The sequence below is a fragment of the Empidonax traillii genome, unplaced genomic scaffold (assembly GCF_003031625.1).
Source record: "Empidonax traillii isolate 1590-97213 ecotype Southwest subspecies unplaced genomic scaffold, ASM303162v1 scaffold102:size1114253, whole genome shotgun sequence".
NCBI classification, from domain to species: Eukaryota; Metazoa; Chordata; class Aves; order Passeriformes; family Tyrannidae; genus Empidonax; species Empidonax traillii.
In genome coordinates, this window is record NW_020955295.1 from 726,773 (window position 1) to 754,370 (window position 27,598).

The 27,598-nt window shown below is 39.1% G+C and overlaps 1 protein-coding gene across 6 annotated transcripts in view; it reads left to right on the forward strand.

Annotated features, from left to right (window-relative positions):
* The window catches only part of AFF2 (AF4/FMR2 family member 2), a 329,690-nt gene that overhangs the window by 88,617 nt on the left and 213,475 nt on the right, over window positions 1-27,598 (forward strand). For all 6 annotated transcript variants that reach the window (XM_027882169.1, XM_027882168.1, XM_027882172.1 and 3 more), the window contains one exon: window positions 3,230-4,120. In XM_027882169.1, the coding sequence (XP_027737970.1) occupies window positions 3,230-4,120 (891 nt within the window). The remainder of the gene's footprint in view (window positions 1-3,229; window positions 4,121-27,598) is intronic.

Sequence of the window (27,598 nt, forward strand, 5' to 3'; positions counted from 1 at the left end):
TGAATGAATTATGAAACCTCAAGTTTCATACAAATTTTCACAAAACCCTTGTAAATTGGGCCTGCAAGTTTGAGTGCATTAGTTCTTTCCTTTGTAAAACTATAATGCAATAGCTAGCTAGCAAATTAGTCTTCCAGTAGGATTCTATACAGATAATTTTTGAAAGAAATAGGAGCAAATGCAGGAAGATGTACAATTTCCTAAACTAACAGGAGCCTAGAATGAGGGGGAAGGTTACTAACTATGAGTCATAAACTAGGCATATAATTTATGCCTTGGAATACTCAAAATGCTGCATTTCCTTGATAGAAACAAAATTGTGATTCAACGTGCTGTTCAGAAAACAAGATGTACAGGGGTTTCCTTTAAAAAATCAGCCAATTACCAGGAATATGAAGGTAGAAATTGTCCCCAATCTGGAAGTAACAAAGAGCAACCAGAAATTATGACTGGATTTTGTGTTTCTCTTGCTGGTATCCAGGCTTGTCAATAATACTGTGCTGCTCGTGAGAGCCCTGAATTTGTTGTGGAAATAAAGTAAAAACATTAATGTTGTGCCTTATGTCTTAAATACAGATAGTGCAGTGCACTACATGCCTGAGCTTGTTCAGGTTGTGAAGCACAAATCTGAAGTTAGTTCTGTGTGCTCTAGTTTTATTTAGCTGTAAGTCAAATTACCACTCACATTCATAGTGTTTTTGTTGCTTTGCAGTCTGGTCCAAAGGCCACTGAAGAAAGTAATTATCCTTCCATTGACTTCAATAACCATAGGATATGAGCTTTAGTGCCCTTAAAATATGCTAAGGATGTTTAAAATAATTTAATCTCCAAGGCGTTCAATAAATATATTTATTAATGTTCCCATTAAATGACTAATAATAATACCTAAAATTTCTACAGTGTCTTTTATCCCCAGGATGTGAACATTGTGCATAAAATAGAGCTAAATATTGGGCAAAATTATATTTATCATTATGTGACATGTAAAAGAAAATAAGTTGAGAAAATCAGATGCCTCCAACACAAAATGATTGAAAAGATCTACACTGAAATTAAAATATTGATTCCCTCTGTGAGGATCTAGACAAGCACCATTTAATGTGCTGTGATGTTGAAGTGTTTCAGTGATGATATGTTGTCAGTATTTTTTTTTTTTTTTTTAACTTCTGCTTTCTGGAAAATAAGCAAAATGCACCTTGGAAATGTAGCAGAACCACAGAGGTGAAGGTTGGTGGTCAGGCTTTTTTCAGTACTGTTCCTTCCCATGTGCTGTCCCATAAGGAGTTAAAGTGTTTGGGGAAGGAGGAAACAGAACAAGTATGTAAGTGTTTAGACTTCGAATCATAATTCCTGCTGGGCCCTTAAGCACAATGGAATCTCCTTGTTTTAAATTTGGGGGTTGAGCAGAGAGAGCCTGGTTTTGGCTGCTGCCCAAACAACTCATTGTGCAACTCAGCTGAAGGAGACTGCTCATATACAAAGAGCTTATTCTTGGCTTAGCTAGAATATAATTTTTGCCACTAAAATGACCAACCTAGGGACTTAGTTAGTGAATAAAATGATTCGTGGTTCTCCACAACTGGGATTATTAACTGTGTCAGTTAGGAGTACTGGCAAAATATATATAGATGAGAACAACACTGAACAGTTAATTTTTAAATCATTGCCTCAGTGCTGAGGTAATATATGTTACAATCCCTTAGGATGAGCAAAAGCAAATTTGCATTTATTATCTTCCTTTTTAACATTTTTTATGGCATGTGCAGTACTAAGGAAAAAAGAAATCTTTCTGCAGTATTCTTCTCATTTTCTGACTTGTTCAGCAATGGGTAATATAAGCAGATATTTCAGGAGAAATGCGTGCATGAATATTTTTCGTCTCTGAAACTTCTGCTTAATACTTGAGGAAAATGGGATCGAGGGCATGGCGGGATCCCTTGTTAAGGAGTCTGACACTCCCTAACCAAGCACAGGCTCATAGTGCTGCCTTTCCACATCCTTATGGCCTGGTGTTGAGGTACTGGTGGACTTCAGGCACTGTTTACTTTATTGAGTGGAAAAAAAACCAAACCCAAACATAAGTAGAAGTATAGTTGACTGTATCGTGACATAGCTCTGACATTTCATTCCAGACTGTAGAAGTTAATCATCTGCTTGAACAGGAGCTATAGTTTTGCTTTGTTTTTATCCTTTGAGTCTTGTACAGTAATAAGCATAGGGAATAAGATGTTTTAGTTCTCTACTGGTCATTTCAGTGGAACAGAAAGGTCAGTAAGAAGGCTTGTGCTTTGGGTCTCTGTGGGGTGAGTTAGAACAGGAAGAGAGAGAAAATTAGCTGAGTATTAATTATAGCTTCCAGCTTATTTGTCCATCTTTTTGCAAGTGAAAGGGAAAAGGAAAAAGAAAGTTCATACTTCAAAAGAAAAAGTATAATAGTGAAACACAGATGAGTCAGTATTTATTTAATAATTACTGGAAATCAGAAAGATGCAAGATTAAAAAATACACCCAGGCTGCAGACAGCGGAAGAATCCTGATGCTTAAGAATGTGGCAATCATGTCTGTTTATGTTCTGTGAGAAAATATTTTTGAATTATCTTTTTATTTGAAGCTACCATAGCATTTGCGTGGGTAGAGGCTTTTTCTTTCTGGATTCAGATCGTAGATACTTCAGGTCAAACTGAACCTCCTATGGAAAAGTAATTGGAGTTAAACTGGAGTGAAGAGTTTGACGCTCTTACAGGCTACCCAGCTTCTATTTATGGCAGGACTGTGGGTCAAGGGGCTGATAGAGCAATAACATACTTAAATAAATTGTGTGATTGCAATTCAAATGCTCAGTAGCCGGTAATTGCGCGTCGGTGTTTTGCGTGATATGGAATGTACAAGCCCAGCATCTCTGACATAAACCCAGCTTATTTTGAGCCTAACATCCATAACTGATGCAATTTAAACACTTCTCTGAGAGCATATTTAAGAAAATGGGAAGCAGTATACAAGTGTTACTGATGCAAGCCTGTTTCAAGAGATTCTTTGAACACAGTTATTGATAGGTTTTTCTTACATAACATATGCAAAATGTAATTGAAATTTAATTAAATGTCAGCATGACACCATTAAACAGCTAACATTTGCCATCTTCTAAGACAACTATTCTGAGCAGTAACTTGTAAATCAGGAATTTACTCACGCTTTCCTTGTCTCTTTTTTTTTTTTGTTGATATTTTAGACAAATAAAGGCGACGCCCTTGCAAACCGTGTCCAGAACACATTGGGAAATTATGATGAGATGAAGGACCTGTTAACCAACCACTCCAACCAGAGCCACCTTGTAGGAATCCCAAAGAATTCTGTCCCACAGACGCCCATTGACAAAAATGAACAGAACTTCTTCCCAGAACCGAGAAACAGGATGATCCCATCTCATCAGATCAGTGGCAACTCATCGACATCAATGCCTCCTCCTTCTTCATTGTCATCAAATTCTACTTTGCTGCACAGTCACCAGAGCAGCAGGAAGTCGAGGACAGACTGGTCACGTGGTGGCCACAACTCTAGTGGGGCCCAACCAAGCCAATCCAGCGGTCAGCAGAGTCGGACAAAGCACAGCTCTTCCCATGACCAGTCACAGGGCAGGTATGAAGACCTCTACAACTGTCAGAGTGAGCAGCATAAAAGCGGAGGGACTGAGGATGCAAATTCTATGGCAGCGTCTTCCCATTCGAGGAGGCATGCTCATGCAAAGTCAGCACCTGGAGAGCACTCCTACAAAGAAAACAGTCACTCCAAGTCGCCCACAGAGCTTGAGTTTGTAGGCCATGGTCCTGGCTCTCCACTTCCTTCCACTTCTTTGTTAACTGCAAACAATGGTCTTTCGACTCAGAATTTCCCACCAGGACTGCACTGTAAAAACAGCATGGTCCAGCAAAAGCCTACAGCGTATGTCAGGCCTATGGATGGTCAGGACCAGGTACCCAATGACTCGCCTGAACTGAAACCCCCACTAGAAATTGAGAGTGGATATGGAAATCAGCCCTTTGGAACACTGCTGGAAGGAAAAGTGAACACGCCTAGTTCGAAGAACAAAGTACCAAAGCTCAACATTCCTCCTGTTAGTGAAGTAAGTGGTTTAAAATATCTTCTCTCTAGAACTGTTTGAGTATTTCATTCACTAAATATTTTTCTCTGGAAATATGCAGTTGCATTTCCTGGAATTACACTGTAAAACATTCCTTCTTCTAGAGTGTGCATGAGTTCTTTCAGCAGTTTGTTGTGATAGTCCCAGTAGCAATATTTAATGTGGTTTTTAAAGCACAGTTTGGAATACTGACATTGCTTGTTTATGATTAATATTAAAAGGCTACATCTCTGTTGGGTGTAATATATGTATACCAGCTATACCAGTTCTGGACAGGGAACTCTAATATCTCAGTTCATCTGCAATTTTCACTCTTGCATTCTCAGGTAGGAGGTAGTTTGACAGACAGATTGCTGTTTTAAACTCTAAGGAAAAACGGCAGTGTTCAAATTTCAGTGGAGCTAAGCAGTCCTACCAGTAAGGAATTTATTTGCAGAGTTTGCTAAATTTCTGTTGCTTTTAATGGAATTAATGTGACTTAAGTTCTGAATAATGCTTATAAAAATGTGGCCCTTTGAAGCTTTTATGCATTTTGAAGAGCCCTTTACTATTGGGATTCAGTCCCAATCTCTGCAACCAACAGTTTGAGCTGTTGAGTTCTGCCTTGCTGGTCAGTTCAGTAGTCCTGGGAGGAACATTTTAGTTGGCTCATATTCGTGTCTATTACAAACAAAAATGTATAATAATGATGCTATTTATACTCCTTTTATTCTGAGTTTCTCTAGAGCAGTAACCTTTGCAAGGTAGGTGTGTGTATGAGCAGAATTGCAGGATGGGTTTTTCACAGCTTTCTGTTTTCCCCTGAATATTTCCCTGCTTGGTAATATTTTTATACTAGAAATGAGGAGTGATGCATTCTTAAACCACTTTATTGCAAAAGGTCAGCTTTTTCTGTTGGAATAATTGTTTCAAGCCAATAATTTGTTTGACTATTTAAAAACTTGATGTTATTTATTAACATTCCAGGCAGCAACAAAGACTGATGTGTTTTGCAGTAGAGCTTGGAATAATTTTCTGGGAACTGCATCTGAAAACAGTAAAAGGCCTATTTATATCAAGTGGAAGCTGAGGGTTGCTTGCAGATGGTGTTTTATTAGAAAATGTATTTGTTAATAAACGTAGCTTTCTGCAAGATTACTTTACAGATGTTTCTGTTTATTTTTACCTTGGGTTAAAAATCTGCTGGTATAGATGGCTTCAGAGCCTGTTGTGATTTGTCACTAGCATTGTTTGGTGAGTAAATAATTGCATGCAAAGGAAATAATGATGTTGCAAAAGCAAATACTTTTTTTCACTCTCGCCATCTATTAACACTGTGAGTCAATAGAGGCACTTCAAAGTGCAGCATTAATGTGGCATATTTTTGGAAATGAAGTGTACCTTTTGCAATTTGTGTCAACTCTTAAGAATGCATTTTTAATTTTTTAATTTCTGAGCGGAATACTGGCACTGTGAAATCAATTGAGCTGTTAGCAGTGTTTTTTGGGTGCAAGATTTCACCCTCAGTCTTTTTGCACAGCTCTAAGAACCTCTGATGTGAACCTTTGGTTTTGGACAGATTCCTGGTTGCACAGATGAAAAATTACAGTATGAATATGTTGCTACTTTAGTTTCTATCCTGTGTAGTGAAAAGTTTAGGTGTATAATTAATTTCATTTACGTTCAGATAAGTGGTAAACTCTAGACACTTTAGAAACGAGCGTAGATAATAATGTTAAAGCAGTCTTCGTTGTGAGAGCAAACAATAATTTGAAGAAGGAAAGAAAACCCAAAGCTGTGACAAAATAACTTTCCTTTCTGAGACAGAACATGGGACAATAGCCAGACTGATGGATCTTTTTCAGGCAAATCTCCTCTTGAGTTTGGAGGCTTGGATTTTTTTTTTTGCCTGTGTCAGAACTGTGAACTTTGGCCCTCTGTGTTTTTCCACAGATGTGTATCCTGAATTTGATTTACCTTGCGTTCAGCAATAAAACTCCTTCCAATCCAACATTATAGATAACTGGTTTAGTTTAAGCTTAATCAGAACTGACAGTGCACACCTGTGAAACCCATAACCTTTTCAGAATGACTGCAGCGAGTGGCTCTGTTGTAATCTTTATACAATTGATGTGGAGGCTTATGATCCTTTGGTGGTGCTTATCAATTTATGAACCTTCCATAGCCACCTTGAGCCACAGTGATCTGCTTGAAACAATTTTGCTCCTGCTCCACAGATTTCCATCTTAACTGTTCCAGGTGGTGGTGGTGATCTTCTTCAAGCTAGCAGTAGGAGAGTTACCTTTTTGGGGCACTCCACTATAATTTGTACTGTGGCTTTCCTGTATCTCTGAGTCCATTTTTTCCAAGTTGCTGAGTGAAATCATAGAGATTGCACACCGAACAGTTTTCAGTGATTTGCCTCAAAGTTTTGCTTGCTCTAAAGATGAGGAATTGTGTGAAGAAATAAGATGCCTGGGTGATGGTCCTGAAACAATGGCACTCATTAAGATACGCAAACTTGGGAAAGAAAAAGACAGTTCTTGCTATCTTTAGGAGGGGGAGGGGAATAAGTAACCAAATATTTGAACTAGTAGGTTTAAAAGAAGTGCTCAGACTGATGTGGAAATATGGCCTCATTTATCATGGCTTAATGGAATAGGATGTTGAGTGCCCTGGAAACATTCTGCCATGTGTAAGGAAGTGATCAATTTTATAACATAATTTGTGTCACTTGAGGTGTTGCTCTAAGAATCTTTGCTCATTCTCTGGGCCCAATTCTGCCCTGGGAGATGCCCATCCATCTTTCAGCTCCTCTGGAGCAGACAGCATTGTTAATGCCTCGCTGCTGGCGTCTCCGCTCTGCGATGGATTGTGGTGTAGTGCTTTCTGGGTTTGTGGACATTCGCAGTAAGTTCACACACGCTCACCAGATTGGGTCAGGATGTGGAGTTAGCAGCTCTTACACACCTGTGGACTAATCCTTGCCCGGGAGTGGATGCTGTTGTGTGATTTCCAGACCTTGACTCACCCACACACAGCTAGTTCAGACCTGACTGTACCATGCATGACCATCTCTGATAGAGAAATAGGAATAGCAGAGCCTCTGTAGGCTTTTAGTTCTTCCCCTAAAGGATTTCTTTGTGGTTTTGTGAGCCTTTTGGTTTCTTTTAACCTTTTCATGTGTTTTTCATATCAGTATTGTTTTCTAAGGGTGAAAGTAAAACGTTTCATAGCTTGGTGCCTTGAGCAACAAGCAGTGTAACAACCTAGTGCCCAGGCCTGGCAGCCTCTGAGGTTCAGAAGTTGTGAAGCAGACCTTTCTGAACTGGGGAACCACAGGGCTGTCCTGTGAGTTCAGGGGGACATGCAGAAATGCCCACCGATCTCATGACATGACATAAAGCTGATAACAATGCCTGTGGAGCTAAAACTGATAGAGAAAATTATAAAAAAAACCCTTAAGCTGTAAGCATTATTTCCTGCTTCTTATTAACTCTCATCTCTTTAGTCTGTATTTACATGCATACTTACTTACACATGCATATATTAATTTTGAACTTGCATTTAGCATTTGGTAAATTGTGGCAAGCCTGGAATATCACAAAGAGCTTTTGTATTATGTAGAATTCCACCTACTTAAATTGTATGATGGCAGATGATTGTTACTTGCCACTCGAAGAGAACTCTGCAGTTAAATCCCATGCATTTCTTCAAAAAAGTAGAGGTTAGAGACGACAATAACAGCTGATCCTCTCTCTGCTGCTTTAAAATCCAGAATCTTGATGCATGCATGTATATTTAAACCTCTAGGAATCAGATGCTTACAAATTATTTCAAATGGACTGAAGCAGCAGGTGAGGGCTGAAGGAAAGCCTGTACTTTTCAGATTGGGCTCGAACACAAATTGCTGAGAGTACTGAGTGACGCAGAGGGTTTTTAAGGTCTGTGGGAACGTCAGAAGCTGCGTTCCTGGAAAACCTTGCGCACAGTTCCCCGGGACAGTGCATGGATTTCCAATAAATGTTTTAAGGGTGGGGAATCAAGAGCAGTTGAGATAATTTTTGATTCTCAAGGCAGAGCTTTTAAATCTCGCTACAGAATCGGCTTCCTGTTTCTACAAAGTAACAAATGCTCATGTACCAAATTTTCCCGAAAGTACAAAGCTAGGAACAAATCCAGAAGGCCTATGACATCTATGTCACCACCCACTTAAGTAATAAAAAAATGAAGAACTTCTTCTATTTTCACTTTACTTCTAGGAAAATATTTTGACGGGTTCAGTATACTGTGAAGTGATAAGCTTCTGTTACGTGCTTCAAATCATTCTGTTATCGCTGCGTGTATTGATTAGCTTAGTGCTTTCTGAGCTAGCTATAAAAAAGGCTGCTCTCTTTCTGCATTAAAGAGCAAGAAAAATTGACAGGTAGATAACCATATTGATCGAACCTAAATAGTAAATGCAAGAGGCTTATATATGACTTATAAAACTCTTTATAGGAACCAAAGCCTGTATAATTTTTTTTATTTTTAATTAAATGGAAAGTAGATGCCTTTAACTAACCAGCCCCATCCCTTTTTGATATACATGTTACTTTAGTTGCCAACTGTAGTCCATTACCATAGTTGTGGGCAAATCACTTTTTTCAAATGCCAGCTTTAGCTTGTCCCCCAGACACTTGGAGCTTGGAAGAAGAATGGGCTGAATCACACATTAAGCTGAAATCCCTTTGCTTGGTTCATGTTTCAAAAGTCTGAGGCCAGAAACAAACCCAAATAGCAGTATTTCTTGCAGTATTAGAGGTTACAGCCATATGTTTTTAATTTGTAAATACTGTGAGAAGTAATGTTCTTGTGATACTTCTAAATGAAGACCATATGACACCACTCGACTGAAGACCTCTTATTGTGGCCTTTTGAAGGCTACTGTCCAGTGACCTGGACAATGGCTAGCAAAGCTATTTTCCAGGGATATCAGGAGGGCAGCTTGTCTATTTTAAATCAAACATAAATAAGCATATTTAAGGCCTGATTTTTGAATTGCTGTGACCAATGCATTGGCCACTTGGATAGGTGTGGCTAAAAGAACTGATCATGCGTGTTTGGTTTGGGGAAGGACGGGTTTGATAGCTTCTTTTCCCATTGTGCATTTGTTAGTGGGGTTTTTGGGTTTTTTTTTAAGCTAGTCGTAATTTTGGCTTGCTGGAAGGAAGGCAAAAAAAAAAGTCTCAGTGAAATGACAGTTACCTCTGTTTGTGAAGAGTCAGACTCGTGGTGTCTCGAAGAGTGATTTATTTTTTTTCAAACCTTTTTGAAATTCCCAGTGCCAAAGCAACTGCTTGTCTCACTTGGCATCTTACGAAATACCACAAAGTAAAATGGCGTGAAAGGCTTCAGGGAGAGCAGTAGAAGAGTTTGTTTGGCTTGAGCAAAGATGTGGAGACATCATTTAATGGCTGCAGGGGGACGGTAGGGCGTATTCATGACTTTGACAATAGATTTGGTGTATGACTATGGAACAGTCACTTTGGTACATCTCAAAGTCATTGTAGCCAGTTTAATTTGCAGAGGTTTTTTTTTACCAAACGGAAGGCAACCAACTTCGTTCTTCGTGTTTCTCATTCTGATGATTGGTCCTCAGTGCTTTGGTGCATCTGAGTAGGGCAGGGGGTTATAGTATTTACTCTTCATCTTTAAGGGACTGTAGTTCAGATATCCAATGGAAAAGCATCATTATAACTACTTTTCCATAACTAAAACTGCATCCTTTCTGCTTCCTCCTATTAATTTAGGAAAAACATCAGAAGCCATAAGTGTTGTGTTATCTTCATGTTAACTGGTAACTTACCCTTTGAATAATAAGCAGGAGTTGGTAGAGCTGAGTTTTCAGCACCTTGTATCCATCCATCTGGCATGCAAATGCATAAGGAAGGGTGTTCTTGGATCTTGGTAGTCTGCTTAGTTGTCAGCTAACAAGGGCTTCTTCTAGGGTCAGCCTAGCAGGTGTAACCAAGTTGAAACCCTTGCACTACTTGCTGATAATTTCAGGCCCATAACCTGGTTCAGTAAATATATTTATATATATATATATATTATATTTACTGTGAACAGTGAGTGAAACAAAGAACGCTCATGTAAGAGAAGATGGGAAAATGCCATGTTTGTGTATTTGAATGTTTTATGATGTATATTTTCACTCTGGGCTGTGATCAGCCCTTGATTGAAAAGCATGTGTGCTTATACTGAGAACAGGATGGGCAGCTATTCAGGTACTGGCATTTGGCCTTCTGTGCTACAATAAATGGCCATTTGTAAACCTGACCATCAATTATGTTAAATATTTATCTAATGCAGCCTTTAAAGTAACATACAGCTACTTTGAAAAAACCTGCCTACATATTCACTGCTCCTTCCTGTCATAACTTTCAGATATTTTTTCCGCAACTTCTATTCTTTGTAAAGAGATTTAGGTTTTAAATAGTCTGAGAGCACAGAAGACACATGTTTTTTCCAACAGGCAGGAGAGTGTGCACACATTTTTGCATGGGCAGTGACAGCTGTTGTGAATCATCTCTGGGACTGAACATGGGGCTTCTAAGGACAGCCTCTGCTTCCTGAACGAGAGCAGGGACTCACTAGTAGCCTTAATTGACTTTCTCCCTGCACCACTTGTTTACTGAATATGATGAAAACATTGCATCCAACACACACCTGTTAAATGCATAAAAAGAGGCAGAAAGAAAATCAGTGGGTGTAAATGTAGACTTGGAAAAGGAAGTTCTAATCCTGATGAAAATTGTTAAGTCAAGTAGAAAATAAGACTTCACTGGATCTGAAAGGTGTAGATCAGTAAGGAGCAACTGGAATGGTCTCTTGCAAATGCCAGGAATCTGGGCAGCTGAATGGTGTGGAGTGTGTTCAGGTATTGTAGTGGTAGTAGGAAATGAAACAGAAAACACTTGTTGAGGTGTTACATTATCAGGTGAGGCAGAAATGCAGCTACCAAAAGGTAAAGGAGGAGGAACAGCACCATATATTACAAGCTGAATGAAGATTTACAGAGAATATTGCAACAAGTGACATAAGACGTAGGGAAAGAATCAGAAGAAAAGGTTATTTATTCAGCAGAGGTGTGGGGGACATGAAGGAGATGCAGGTGGGACGTGAACACAGAGTGAACTTGAGCTTCAGCTTTCAGTAGGAGCATGGTGATGTAGAACAGAAGATGGACAGTGAATGTAAGCACAGGGAAACTGGGCTCACCATATGGGGAAGAGGAACTGTAGGGCTTGGGTGTGGTCACCTTTCTGGTGGAGATGGCAAGAGCAGAGGTGTTTCGCTGCTCTTAAGCTGATCAAACTCCATCTTGTGAAGAGCTGTGCGTGATGTGCCAGTGATTGACTCGTGATCCAGCAGGGAGCCTCCTCCTGCTCTGTCTTTCTGCACTCTTAGACACGAGAGGTGCTTGCTCCCATACACACCTGGGTGCTGTGTGTGCTTTAGTTCGCTGACATGCAGAATTACAGTCCGAGTTAAACCATTGCAGCAACACAATATGATTCATATTTATAACATACCTTCGAAGTGTGAAAATCAGAGGAGGGTCTTATATGAGCATTTGTGGCTTTATGGCCAGAGCCACCCCACTCTAAGCTGGTAGTTTCTGATTCAAGTATGGAAAAGCGTTTAGGAGCTGCAAGTGAAAACATCATATGGGAATACTTTAATAAAAAAAAAAAAAATAACAGAGTGAAAGAAAGTTGAACATATAACTTGGCAACACTCCATGAACTGCAGATATAGGTTAAAGTTATTTAGTTGGCAGGCGATTGCTAGTGTATTAGCAGTGTTGGGGAAAAAAAAAATCTAATTTCTGTATTTTGGCTTGTGCAGTAAAGAAATTCCTCCCACATAAATATGTTCATTTCACCTTCTGGGAAGTAAAGAAAGGAAACTGTAGCTGCAGTCTGTTATTTAATCTTCCTGAAATTAGCATTTGGTGCTCAGGAAGATTGAAAGATTTAATGCCAATGCCTTCCTCAAAAGAAAGAAATGACATACCACATATGCTTTAGCACTGGTTAGACTGTTAAATGGAATTAATCAAAATCCATGTTAAAATATTTCCATGTGTTAATTAGCAACAGTTTGGAACATTAAAATACATATTGGCTTGGGAATAAATTAGTGAAGAAATATCAGATTGAGTTTGTGGGCTTTTAATTGCAACATAATATACTGTGTGTTTTAGAAAGGTAAATGTAAATACACTCCTCTGAAATGCTGTGGCAATGTGCATTTAAAAATTGGGCAATAAACCAATATAAACTAGGCTTTTGTTATAGCAGAGAGAGTGATACCATTTCCCATTTTAAAAGAAACATTGAATTGTTCCCTCATCTAATAAAGCGAGAGAAAAACAGTTTAAAAATTCTGAGAGTTTCATCTCAGGCCAAAGGAAGTTTTAAAATTTCTCCTTTGAAAATCAGGATGATGTAGCAACTTACCAACACCAGGTCTCCTGTTGAGAGTAGAAGAATTCACTTTTGCCTTTCTGTTCCTGCTGGGTCATTGCAAAGTTTGTTTTCCATTCTCTCATGCTGAGTCTTAAGAGCAGCAGAATAGCATAAATTTGGTTAAGTATGTAAATGGAACAAACAGGATTCATACCATTAAATTAGCACCCGTGAGGAAGGTAGAGATATCTGTGGTAGCATATTATAGATACCAAACTCCTAACTGAGGATGACTGCCCCACAAAGTACTCGTTTCTTTTTTTTCAGGGAGGGAATGACTGTTATTATTCATGACAAAAGAGGGTTCTTGGAGTTGCATTTGAGGTTTGATCCCCTATGTTCACATTGGTGGGGATGATTTTGTGTAAATCTGATTTTATTTTTTTTCCATGCATGCTGCTCAAGGAGCTATTTGTCAAATAACACTGAGCATAAAGAAAAGGTCTGGGGAGTAGAGGGAGGAAGAGGCAAGATAAGCACAGATTCAGTAATTTTCCAGGCTAACAAGCCTATTTTTGCTTGGATTTGCAAAGATCTTTGAGAGAAGTCAGTGATCATAGTCTCTAAACCTCAATCCCCATTAATAGTGGCAATTAATACTGCCAGTCTAAACATATTTCAGTTGATACATGCTGCTTTCCCTTGCACACTTCCTCAGAATAATTTCCCATTGTTATATCCCCCAGATGTGTAAACTCGTTGGGTTATATTTCACTGAACTGCAGGCTGTGACACTTAAATCCACAAGACAAGCTGGCAAATACTTCTGCTGTTTGTAAATACCCAGGCCTCCATTTACATTTGCCAGTATTTTAAATATAAACACTGAGATAATTCCTTCTTAAGCACGTTAAAACACTGACATGTACTTTGTAAACTTAAAAAAAAAACCATCAAGATCCTCAGGTCACCTAAGGGAGTCAGGATTTGGATTTTATTACTTAGAGTTCACCCTGAATGAAGGCTTTGCATCCTGGGCAGTAACCTTAACTCAGTTTAATCCTTTTTCATGCCAAGAAACCCTAACTTTCATGTCATCAGAAACTAAAACCATCTCAAATATATTATTAATACTGGTACATGCTACTCTTACACTTGAACATGGGTAATTCTGAACCTCTCTTTTACATCTAGGAGTAGCTTTCTTAAGCAACTTCCTTGTGAAGTAAAAGTTCACGGTTTATTTTGCATTGGAATGAAGAGAGATTGTAACATCTTCCCACCAACACATGCAGTTACACACTGACATGAAATATGGCACAAATTTAGCTGGGGAAATACTGAAAAGAGCACTTTTTATTTGAAACAATTGTTCCAGCAACCACATCGTTTGCTCCACGGTCTCGTGATCACAAAGGTCACCGTTCAACGTGGTTTTACAGCGAGGACCACGCACGGTGGTGTCATGGACCACAAATGGTTTGCAGATCCAGGTTTGGAAATCAGGGATTTAGAGCTTTGCCACTATTTCTGAAAGCAAAACTTGACCAATAAAGTTTCCTAAGGTCCGTGGAGTTGCAAAAAAGCCGGTGAGGGGATAGGCATTGTCTGTGCCAATGGTTGACATTTTTTCATTGTAATAAATTATTTCTTCCACCACCAGATAGGAAATGATTGTGCAGAGTGGGATGGAGATGGGGCTGCATTGGGCAAGTTTCTGCATTTTAAATGCAAAGAAGTTCATTTAAATCCCACTAAATTTTACATACAAGTGCTATTGCTTTTTCCCCTCCATGTAGTGATAAACTGGTTCTTGCCAGTTCCTTGGAATATAAAATACCCAATTCTCTGCACTAAAGATAAACAAAATAAAACCAGACTGGGAAGCAGAGCCTTTTCCAAGGGATGTAGAGGTGATGGTGAAGTACAGCCAGGCTAGATCTGTCTTACTCTTTTTTGATTGCTGTGGGTAATCCCACCAATTCCACATGAGGACTAAGGCTTTCTGATCTTGATTTAAAAAAGCAAAATTGGGCCATAAATGATCAATCTGAATAAGACTTATTTAGGACTGAAAGAAAAAGTAGGATTTAGTAGAGATATAGAGGGTTATTGCTCTTCAGAGGAGAAGAAAAATTAGAATTTGCAAATGCTGTTTTCGTAAACACATTTTATTAAGATGTAACTGCACCTGCATTTCATCAAGAAAATTGTTTGCTACAGTTTTTAATATACTTTGATATATTGAATATATTTGATTTATTTTGATAATAATGTTTTTTCTTTTATTAGTATTCTACATTCTATAAATCCCTAGTCCCAAGTATCAGATTTTCTGGGAGATGGCCTGTTTACTTATAATTTTCATCCCAGTTTTTCAGAACCAGTGTTTTAGCTATAATGAAGCTCTCAGATAAGCAACCAGATTTCAGATGCTAAATGATTTAGCTAAATCAAGAATATCATATTACTATTGACTTAGCTTGGTTACAAGAGCTAGGTGCCAGAAAGAAAAAGAGTGCCTTTCTGTTAGCATTTTAGTTTATCTGAGGAGCACACTTTGGAAGCAAATCTGGTCTTCCCCAGTTGATGCTCTTTGGTTCATTGAGAAGTGGTCTCAGGATAAATGAACTAAAGGATTAGCAGAGAAGCTGTGCAGGGATGCCTGGAATGTGCTCCAGATGTTCTCTGGGGGGGGTACAGGTGAGTGAGAAGTCCAGAGAGGGAGACACCAGGCCTGTGGCAGTGGAGTGTAGCAAAATTGGAGACTGAATCAAGAGCAGCCAGAACTGAAGATGTGAGCTCCAGTAGGAGCCTGTGGCAGAGGACATGGGGATACACCTGAAACGTGCTGAGAGTGCATTACGTGACTTTCCCAACTGCTACAGCCTCTATCTGGGCGTCTTCAAAATCAAACTGTTCCTTCTTTCTGGGGTTCTTGCAGATCTCATCTTGGGTCCCTTTTTCTTCAAAGCACTGGAAGTCAAGTTGACTTTTGCACTGTATCTGTGAACTTGAGCTTTTGGACTTCATAGGTGATTATTCTTCTGACAAACATCAGTTTGTTTTCTCTCTGTGCATAGGTTGCAAATCCAGATGAAAAATTATAGATGAGCAGAACATTTCAGTCATCCACACTTTCAATAAAGAGGCTGAAAAGGCTTTCCCTGGCACAGTGCTGTTGTTTCACAATAGATCACACATGACAAAAGTGGGAAGGAATTGCATATTTTGTTGCCTCGTCTCCCGTGACATAGAGCCACGTGGAGATGCTCACTGCATCTGGTTTCTGATTTTGGCCCCGATTACAGACAGATATCACAGGCCCTAAAAATTGTCATTTCTGGTCCTCTCTCCAAATGTGAGACCCCAGGGAATCAGTTTTTAGCTGAATGTTCAGTGCTTAAATTTACTGGCATTGCCTTTCTGTCTCTTGCTGAGTGGGATTGTTCAATTACTTCTTAAATTGCTCTTTGTTCCCACAACTACTTTTCTACTTAGTCCTTCTGCAAACAAAGCAAGATCTGATTTGCCCACAATGTTGGTGTCCCATGGCTCCCAGCAGTTACTGTTTACCCTGCCATGGGAAGGGTGCAGGTTTGAGGGAGATAGAGGAGAAAAGTTTGACTTGTTGCCCATGGGAGGGAGCAGAGCTGTGTGTGCTGGAGGAGAGGAGAGGAAGACACTGCAATCCCTGTGTAGAAGAGCCGAAAAGTGCATTGGTGCCTGCTTTAGTGGACATGACAGAAAGATAAAGGCCTGAAAAGGGTAAAAGTCAGGGGAAGAGGAAGGCAGGAATTCACACAGGTGCAGGGTGCTGGACTCTGGCTGTTGGGAAGGGGCAGCAGCAGGATGACCCCTGCACAATGGGAAAACCTTCTCAGCTGTCTTAGTCTCTTCCTGTGACTTGCCCACACCATTTTCAGGGAGTAGCAGTGACTGTAATAATGGAGTTTTAGATCACTGATATGACCACTCTGAGGAGAGGTAAGCTGAGCCCAACTTCAGTTTCCTCTTATATATCATCAGATCCACACTGCAAATAGCTGTGGTGTTGTGAAAGCAGCACACCCTGTACTCTGTTGTCATAGAAAAGCCTGAACATTAAGTGAGTGTTTGGTACCTGAGAAAAAATCCAATATCTTCTGTTAGGAAGCTTTGAGTGAACAAGCTGCTCTTAAACCTTGAGGTGATTATAGTACACGTGTATGAGGTGTAGAACCAAAGCTTCTGTATTTATGTACATAAGAGGAGGTATTCAAATGTGTTCTCCCACCACTTTTCATGTATTTTTATAGTGGTGATGGCTGGACTTTGCATATGGATTATTGTAATCCTACATCCTTGTAGAAAAGTCTCACCTTGGATTGAGTGTCACGTTGGGCAAAGAATGTAACAGATATTTTGGAACAAGAGCTTTCCTTCATTAACAATTGCTTTCTCTGCTCTGAGGAAGGAAAAAAAAAAAAGCCACAGGATTGCATTTACCACAGCTTTGTGTGTGAGCTAATAAACGGTGCTGAAAGCCTCAGCTCAGGATCACATTTTATATTTTCCAGCCTGAAACACAGACTGAGATAACTCAGGTCTGCCCACAAGACAGCACAAATACTCCTTGAAAGGGTTCCAAAAAGTGTTGAGGCCTGTATAGCTACAGCAAGAGTTTGTGTGTATAAATATATATATATATATATATAATACATATATACCATATAGGATGTGTACAAAGGCACTTGAAAATCAAGCAAAATGTGCACGCAGCTCTATTGAGATTGCTACTGGTGGAAAAAAAAAAACTGGAAAATGACATAATTTATTTGCAAAGAAAAACCAAAAACCTACAACAATAACAAAAGCCCCACCACATCCAGAAACAATGAAAAGCCAGCAGTGTCATTTTGCATGTGGCTGTTACACAAGGCTCCGTGGGGATTACCTTCGACACTGGGGGCTCTCCCAATTGCAGCATCTTGCATAACACACTTGCACAACAAGCACCACAGTTTGTAGCAGCAGGTTTGGAGCCAGGGCAGTGAGCAGTGATAGCTGCCACTGACATGGGCCACAGTGTTTGGTGAGAATGCCTGGAGCCATTCCAGAACTAAGGATAGAAAATGGAGTAAAGGAGACTGTTGGGGAAAAAGGAAAAAATTCCCCACTGCACATCAGTCCTTTATATTTGGCTTTAAGGTGGTAAAGAGATATAAGTAATTATTTTAGAATTTAGTGTCTAAGTTTTTTTAGTTTATTTACCAAAAAAGGGAAAAATCAATGCATTTTTTTCTAGGAGGATCTATGTGTGCTCCTGCCAAAGACAGTAATTTTTATGTTTGGCTTTCTGGAAGCAATTTTTGGAAGCAACTTTTGGCTCTTTATAGCTAAGGTTAATAGATCAAAGGTGTTCTGCATTTTTCCTCCTTTCATACATAAGGCTGATAAATGGAAAGTGTTCACTATTCTACCCCCCTCACCACCAATACATCTATACCTGGTCCAAAATATGAACCTACTCCTCTGCAGAGATTTTATTTATAAGGACTAAATTCCAAACCCACTGTTGCTTATAGAAAATTTGTCATTGTCTTTAGTAGTGTTTGAAGCAAGACCTGTAAAAATAAATTCAGAAACAAGCACTCTGAAATTAGCATGTAGCAGTGATGACTGCATTACAGACTGGACTGAGTATTTCTGCTATCCTCTAATGTAGCACTTCAAAACACAAGTTCCACTGAAAAAAGCTCTTTGGAAAATAAATGGAGGAGTTTCCAAATACAGTAGCTGCTTCAGTATTCATACATAATAAACCCAGCTTCTGTAAATAACTCATTTTATCTGTCAAACATTGTAGGCACATATGCCACATTTACTGTCACTGGGGTCGTAAATAAACAATGTATCTGTCTACACATTACTTATGTCTGGGGCGAAATGAACAAGTACACATGAAGAACAGTGAGGAACATACTTTAATTGTATAATAAATAGTTGGTGTAGCTATTGTTAATTGTTTTAGATACATCTGAACTTACAAATACAGTTCATAATTCAATGCAAGATGCAAAAGTGTAATATCAAACAAAACTGAGTTAATAATGTGTCTAGTATGTATTTCTTAAATGCGTTTCTACACAGACTCATTCGAGTACAACTCTGGGCTCGAGACGTTTTGACTCTTTATTCTGAACAGAACAACAGAAACAACCACACCACCACCCCAACCCCAAAGTGCACAAGCAGCTCTTGCAGCAGTGCCTGGAACTGGTGCTCTAATGGTGCTTGATTTAGTAGTGTGAAACTTCTCAAAAGGGTGTTTGCAGATTCGGCTCAATTCCATCAGAATCAATGGTGGTACATTTGGGTTTAGAGTGTAGGTCCTGCCTCTGATGTGCTGTATATCCATGAGCCATACATCTTTTAGCCTTGTCATAATGGGCTGTCCTTTCTTTACAGTCTGTTTGCATGATTTCTGCTCAGCAGGTTGTGCTGTACCACTTATTTGTGATCACATTTAGGCACCAGAGATAGTAGGAGACTTCTAATGAGATGCCAAAATATCAGGAGTCTGCCTTTGACCACTGGAGTATTTTGGTGGTTAAGAAATGTTCTGTACACTTTAATTTTGTTTTCTGTAGGCAACGTTGTCACTGAAAAGATGAATTTCTGAACCTTAGAATGATTTGTTTCTGGATGTAGGTTGGAAAACAAGCAAATCTAAAACCAGCAAACATAGAGGTTCCCTTCATCCCCTTCTACATTTGTTATGCTGGGAAAAAAAAAAGTTTACCAGCCAGCTGGGTATGGTAGGGGTAGCAGGCTTGATTAATGATAAAATTCAGTTAGGCTCTGTCTGAACCAAAGTGATAGTAGAGCTTATATTTATGTTGTTAGATCATATTTTCTTTATTAGTTATAAAATTATTATGATACAGTGCCTGTACCAACCACTAATACTGCAAGAGCAACAATGTTATAACAGGAAACAAATGCCTTTATAAATTCTGTTGATTGGCTAAAATACACCTTTTATATTAATAGTCTTTTACCTAAGCTAATGAGGCAGAATATTAAGATTTAAGACATTAGTGCTATTAATGTAATAGCTAATGATGATGAAATTCAGCCCTCAGATATTTCCATGGCTCTCTTGGTAACTTATGAATGAGCCAAACTTGACCCTGTGTGCTTTGCTAAAACGCCAAAACACCACAAGAAAGGATTAAGGCCCATTTAATCCTGGGATGATTAAGTCACAAGGTAGCTGCGTCTTTGAAAAGAATTGTATTTACTTCTCCTTGGCATGCAGATGGCAAGAATCTATTGTGTGCATCCGTGTTATTTTCATTTGACATTGTTAAATATCTGATAAGTGGTTTTCTGCCATGCATAACATTGCAAGTGACATGCTAGAAAGCATATACGATCTATAAGGAGCTCTTGTTGCTGGATTATAACAGGACTGCTGTGAGAAGAATTCCAGTGCTGACACCTCTTGTTAACAGCCCTTCCATAGGTGCTTAAGTTCAAATTAACTGTTCTGAAACCCAAATTAGAGTCAAATCTGATGTGAGCCAATTTACTCTGCACAACAATCATGGGCAATGAAAAGTGTTCTGCTAGATTGCTGTTTAAATCGGATCACTGTAGCTCCCTCAGTGGGAAAGTAGTGCAGAATAACAATGGCCAGCAGCTAAATGTAATTTAATTATTGGGTTTACATATTGGTTAGTTCTTGCATTGTTTAAAAAGAAACGTTTTTCAGCCAGGTGTACAATGTCTGGCCACCGTTAGAAATCATTATTAAAAGCTGGAATAATAGACTGATGGTCTAACACATTTAAATTAAGCAAGGTCTGATTGTTGAATGTTGAAGGGTGGTGAGTTCATTTCCATCGAGGGCTGAAATTTTGTCCTCTTTGTATATTGCATCGTTAGTGGTATAATACATACAGAAATATGATGATGAAAAGCCTGAAGACTCTGAGTTTGAAAATACAGCTTCGTTAGGGCTGAGATATCAGTTGTTGCACACAGCAGTTTTTCTGGTTGAAATCACTTGGTAAATTTGAGACCCTCCATTTAATATTTACAAACCAAACAAAAATCTAATACGATGTCAGTCCGACTTTATCTGTCATCTGTCCTAGTCTTTCTCGTAACTGAGAGATCCTACAGGTTGCTCAGTGTAACGTGGTGAAGGGCATCGTTGTTCTAAGACCGCACTTTTTTCTCCAAGTTCCTTCTTTTGCATCGTAACAGCAAAATTCCATATCACATCGTTGTTTGATATGAAATTGCTTGATAGGGTGTGATGACACATTCATATTATGTTAGCAGCATAATTTAACTGCTCCATTTTTTTAAACCATTTGCAAAAGTGCCTGAAATGTGTGCCTTATAAAATAGGGTCATTACAGCTATGGTTGAATTGGCATTTCAGTAATAAACCCTTTGTAGAGGGCTAGATGTTAATGCAAAACTTCTGTCATTATAAATGTGAATCCGTCAGCAGCAATATGGAGTGACTTCAGTAAATGGACATGGGGAAACCTGATTTGCTGAATGATGACACTGCGGCTCTCAGAGCCCTGACATGCCACCAAAATGTTTGCCAGGGCGATACAAGTGGAGAACATAGTTTGTTTGTTGTTCAAGGAAGGAATGCTCCTCACAGATCAGCCAGCCAGAGGGAAGGAGGCCAAATGTCTTCTAAACACAGCCTCAGTCTGTGCCTTTATTTTATACAGGCACCAAAGCCCATCTCAGTTTGTGCCTCTGTGGCATCGGGGGGTCCAACCCTCTGTCTTTCCTCATGTGAAGCCTAGTGCAAGAAAAATGAGTATCTCCCAGTAAAACTGATACAGCCCTTTGTGCTGTTTTTCATACTGTGCCGGGAATTGCAGTCTCTGGATTGCAGATATACACCTGTCAGTAATGGCATGGTTTATGTTATCCTGAGATTGTGGGGCTCCCTTTCTGCTGCTCCACTAATTCTGTTTTACAGTCTGTCCAGAAGCATGTTTTTACAGATGAGCTTTTTCTGCCTACTTCTTTGCCATTTAGCAGTGCCTTTTGTAATCTGTGCCAGATTCTTCTGTGTGATCCTATAACGCTGGACATGTAATTTCTTCAGTAGAGGCCTTGCCTGTATGGAAGCTTAATGATTTTCTGCATCTTTGTTGGACAGTGGTGTTATCTCCAGTTGAAATTCCACTAATAAAAATGATGTTTTACTGTGTGATAAATTTCATATCACTTAGTAAGTTGGACTAAAGAGGACACTTAGGAATGAACTATGAATAAGCAAGGTCCATTCTCTAGTGTATGTTGATTACAAAATGAAATTGTAGAATATGGTACACTCTATGATTTACAGAAATTTTAGCTTTAAAATATCTAGCTTTTGTTATTGGAAGGGCTCTTGTAGTGGGAGCACATACCCCAAGTGGGTACCAGGTGAAAAAGAAAATGACATTTCTCAATTTCAGTTCATTTTGTTTAAATTTAGAATAGTGTTGGGTGGCTTTTTTTAATGTTTGTTCGCGCAATAGGCGTATAAGTCATATCTGCCTGCATGGTCTATTTACTTTTTAGGTCAGATTTGACACATATATGTGTTATTTCAGGAGTGTAATCACTCAACTTGTTGCCTGTTTCAGGGAATTCTTTTATACTCAGGTCCTTGTGAATTGCATTAAATGACTAAAAGATAATTTATTGTGGAAAATAAACTAGCAGATTGATGGATATTATGCCTCTAATTAAACGGTATGAACCAGAGACATGGTTCTTTATTATATTTCTGATTGGAAGGCCAAATGTTCCAAGTGTTTGAGCCAACCCTCATATCCTAAATTTTAAGAAGTAGAGTCCTTTGAATGCTGGGGAAGATCTGCCTGACCTCTGAGGTATTTACAGTTTGTGAGTTGATATTATTGAAACCTAGTACTTTAAATGAAGCAATTTTCTGTGTTTAAAAGGAACAGAGCTTTTCCAAACTTATAATATTGTGGTATGTATATGCAAAATCTATAGGTGTTCTTGATGAATAACAATGCACTCTGACAGCAAAGAATCAACACAGAAAAATTAGGTCACAGCAGCTTGCTTGCTCTTTACACTGTCATGGTTGATTGGTTATTCTCATCACCCTTTGTTTAAAATCATTTCAGAATTAATTGGCGTTCATTAACGCAAGTCTTTGTAGCAGAATTGCAGAAACAGTCATTAATGTAGCTAATAAACATAAAAAAGAAAAAAGGATCCTATTACCAGGTCCCTACAGGCTGTTAACTAACATTTTGAATAAGAATACATAAACATAAATTAAACATTTTTACAAACTGCTTAGGATGTGGGAATTTAGCACGGTGGTCTGTAGCAATGCTTTGAACCAATTTGTTATATTATGTCGATTTTTTTAAGGTTTCTGCTGTAAAGATAGCAATCCTGATGAACTCAGATTTTTACAGCAGCCATGCAGGTTTCTTAAGAGGTCTGTCAACCCATGCCAGTTACTACAGATGAGGCTCTGATCCTTCTCCCCCAAGTTCAGTGAGTGTTTTTCTTGAGGAATATAGATGTTCAGGTTACTTTTGTGATGTTTAGAGAAGAAACAGACCAAACTTAGAAGCCAAAAGTTTTGGTTGGGAGTCCAACAGCAGATACTGACTGGTGCAATTTTCACCTCCTTCAGCTGTGTGGCCAAGAGGTTGTTTGCTGGGTGCTCTGTCATCTACTTTTCATGTTAATTTGAGCCAGACCGACTCAGTCAAATCCACTCTCAAATTCGTTTTGCGTTGATCACAGGATTTCCCTTGTTCATGCTGCTGCCCTGATTTGATGGAAGATGCTCTTTAGAATCTCCTAAACAACCGCCCCCCACCGACTGACAAATTTTTACCTCCCAGGGTTAAGGGTCACTAGTTGTTGAGTGCAGCTGATGTAAGAAAAGTCACCTCTGCCGTAGACCCTGGCAGGAGCAGGGGGATATGATGGGGTGTGTGCAGCTGTTGGGTTTGGAGGGTGTTTCTTCCTGAACCTTTGCCTGTCTGCAGGGATGCAGCAGGTCCCAGTTCTCCAGCTCAGGGTCCAGGGCTGGGCTGTTTGAGGAAGACAGGCTTGTTCATGTGCTCACAGGTGCTTGTTAACCAGAACAGAGCAAGAGGATGCTTGTCCTGCCTACTTCTACATGGAAGGGAACTGTGGTCTTTCAAAGGGTGATGAAAGCAGCTGTGGTGTTAGGCAGAAGAGGCTCCCAGGACAAGCTCTGGCTCTTTGGGAGCTCCTTCTACCTGCAGAACTCCTCACACTGCCTGGAGAGAGGGGCCAGGCCAGCCACGTTCACCTGGGCTGCCACAGCTGCCTTGTGAGCACCTTCTGCCCCCCTGACAGTTTGCAGGACACCTGAGTCCCCGATTTGCAGGCATGATGAGCTGGCTGAGCAGCCAAGTGAGCGTGGCCTGGGAACATGTGAATAGAAGTGCCAAATTATTTATCCAGAAGTGTTGCAGACATTGAAATGGAGCCCTAGTGAGGGGCAATTGGAAGATGTGTCCCCTACTATTTAATTTTCTAATGTCTTTGCTGCAGCTTACTGAATATAAAGAGGGCAATTTGCAGACGAAGCACCAAAGGTAGTTAGCTGGTGTATATTGAGGGCACTGTAATGGCTGAACAGCATTGACTGATGCACTTTTAACTTTGTGTAAATGTAGTCTCCATGCAAATGCAGCCTTGGCATGCACAGTAAGTTACAAAAACATTTCAACTACAAAATCAACTAGACAAATATATTGCTTTGTATGTCTGACTCTTGATACACAGTGTCTGTATATGTTCTGACATACACAGAGAAACATGAGGGCTTGCCAGTGATCCATATACATTGCTTTTTATAGCATTCAATTTAAAAGAATTCAAGCCTGAAGTAGGATACAGTTGGTAAAGGGACAAAGAAATATATTTGCCCCTGCAATTAAAATATAATAACAGAAAGACTAAAAATTTTTTTAGTCTAACTTTTGTTTATTGACTAGAACATATAAATGGCTTCAGGCACTACTAAACAATAAAAAAAATGTGGCTCACTATTGGGTCTTTTATCCATTTTAATTTATTTTGATGCTGCATGCAGTTTCTGAATATCTTTTGTGGGTTGTAATAAAATAGCCGCAGTGCAATTTTGCATGTATGTCAAGCGGTGCGTGACCTGATATGCAAATTTAATACCAAGGTGCCAAAACTGAATTCATAATGTTTCACATCTACAGAGCTGTTTAAGGCAGTTTAGAAATCAATGAATATGTAATATGAAGGTGATAAGACCTAAATAAAAACCTTATTTATCTACTATGAAAAGTATTTATACACAGAATATTTAGCACAAGCAGAAAATGGACAGAGTTTCCAATTATATGGTTTGCATAAACAAATGTTGCACCATGTGCTTAGAATAGATAATAACATAGCTACTTCCTTTGCATTATACTTTAGAAATGTTTACAGATGTCCCTCTCTCTTAGTGTATATATAAAATGAAACACTAAACTGAAGCAGCTTTTGAAGAAAACCTCTTTGAGGTCTCTTATTTATTTTTAATTTACAGTATATGGGGTGCTTCATTATAGGTTTCTGTTACCGGTTTTCAGGTTATTAAAGATCATTGAAATAAGATACACTTTTGTGAAGTCTTGTAGTTTATGGTGAAATAAGGGACATAAATTTAACTGGTAATAAATAAGAATCAAATGTTTTCCATCTGCTCACCTTTAAAAGCAGAGAAGATCTAATTTTGGAAGCATTTAAACTTTTGAGCTCTTCTCCTGAACTGACTGATTATTTCTGTCGTTTTGTCCAAAATGTTAATCTAATAAAGTTTCTGGAGTTGACCAGATGATACTGGATTAGACTGGCCTTTCACTCAGCATGTAAATGCTGTGGAGATGGACTAGGAATCCCGGTCTTGATTGATGGCAATCAGTCCCAACTATACCACTGAAAGAGGAGACGGTGTGTGTGTTTGATTGGCTGGCAGCATTGTTTTACAGCACCCTGCCAGTCAGCACAGACAGACATTTATATCTCTTGGCTTGAAATAAGTTGCCACAGTAATGGCTACCAAAGTGTTGAGCAATCAAGGAAAATGCAGGGGTGCAGCAGGTTTTGAAAAATGTCCATCATGCCATATGTGTACTGCTGATATTTGGAAGAGATTTTTGTACTCACCTTGCTGGAGGCCAAAGTCCATTATAGGAAAAGTCAGAGCATTAGACTGACAGATGAAATAATGTTTTGAAATAGATGGTAATTAATCTTTGTTCTTCTGTAAAAAAAAACCTAGGGAAAACTCAAGCCCTCAGAACGGTATGCTTTTTTTTCCCACTCCTGACCTTAAACCAGCTCAGGTATAGGTTTCCACTGTTGGTCAACAGCCTGTTGACTTAATGTCTCGAACCTCAACGGGGCTTTAGAGTTCACAATAAATTTGAACATCTTCTCTGTCTGATCAGATACAGATGAGCAGAACTGGGAGGTGGATAATATGAAGAAGATCTTAGTTTTTGTCCCTTGTGTGGCTGCTACCCCGTGAAATTGCTGCCTCCCTCTGAGAAATGAGTGATGGGGTCATTTTTTGTTTCTGCATGAGGGATTGTCTACATTTCTTCAGCAAGTGCTAGGACCCTTCATTTTTATGAAGTTTTCTTTGGCTTGTGCCACTATTTATTAAAAAGAGATTGTATGAAAAAAACAGTAGCCAGCATGTTGTGAGTGTTGTACTTTTCTGGGCAAGAGCCTCAGGTTGATTTTCTCTACCAAATATGCTGCACTAACATCCCTCCCCAGAGAGCATCACACCACATTCCTTGGAGGGGAGGACATTGAGTTTCCCTTGCTCAGACGTGCCCAGTAAGAGGTTTATTTTAAAAGGATCCATATGGATCCTTCCATATGGAAATGGAAAGATCCCTGAGGCTGCCCTCACAAAATTCTCTTTGCATTGTCTCCGTGGCCCTGAGGAGTGCTGAGCTCTCATAGGAGGCCACATCCTTTCCAGTCCTAAAAGAAAGCTGCAGTGTAGGGGCACGTTCAGAAACTGGAACTGAGCTGTGGAGACATTTGCCTTCCTCCTCTGCTGGGGCACTTTGTGCTTGTAGGATCTGTGCTGTTGTGCTCCCATTTGGTTGTCAGAGCCGCTGGAGGGGCTGAAAGGACAAAACTTAAGAACTGATGTAGTAAATAAATGAAATGGAATACATTTTAGTGAACCGATGAGATGGAATATATTGCTTTTTCCCCAAATCGAAGTAAAACACATGTCATTCTCATAAAGACATATTTCTAGTTTTTAAATATATTTATGGAACATAATATCATAGCATTTATGAATTTATCTATAAAATTAATGGTCAATATTAATAGTATTTATGAATTTAGCTATAAAATTAATGGTCAATTTTACAATTTCCCCCAAATTTTTATTTTGATCTTGGCTAAGTTTTTCCCTTTCTGACTTTGAGATCTTTTGGGTTTTTTGTGTGGTTGTGATTTGTTTGTTTGTTGGCACTTTTTTTTGTTTGTGGTTGTTTGTTTGTTTGGGGTTTTGTGGTGGTTTTTTTGGGGGTTTTTTTGTTTATTTTTTTTTTGAAAAGCAAATATTTAGACTTGAGCCACCAGTTCAGGAAAACTGTGCTCCGAAAATGCATTTCTCTGAAGTTCATTGAGTCATCCTGGCTTCTTGTCCACTTCATTATTCAGCAGTATCTAAACTGAGAATTAGGGAGACTAAGATGTTCCTAAAATTGAGAGTATTTTTAGGCTACACATTGTTTGGTGACAGTTTTGCTGCTTTGGAGAATATCCATCCAGGACAACTGTATTAATAAAGAAAGCATTCATACTTAAAAACATCATTTTCTTGGCAGCTTAAATGTCTTTATTTGTGATTTTCCTGTCTGTGTCTTTTAATCAGTGTCATGCTGTGAAATCTGCTATTTTTGCCATGACCAACCCATGAAATTTGTCATTG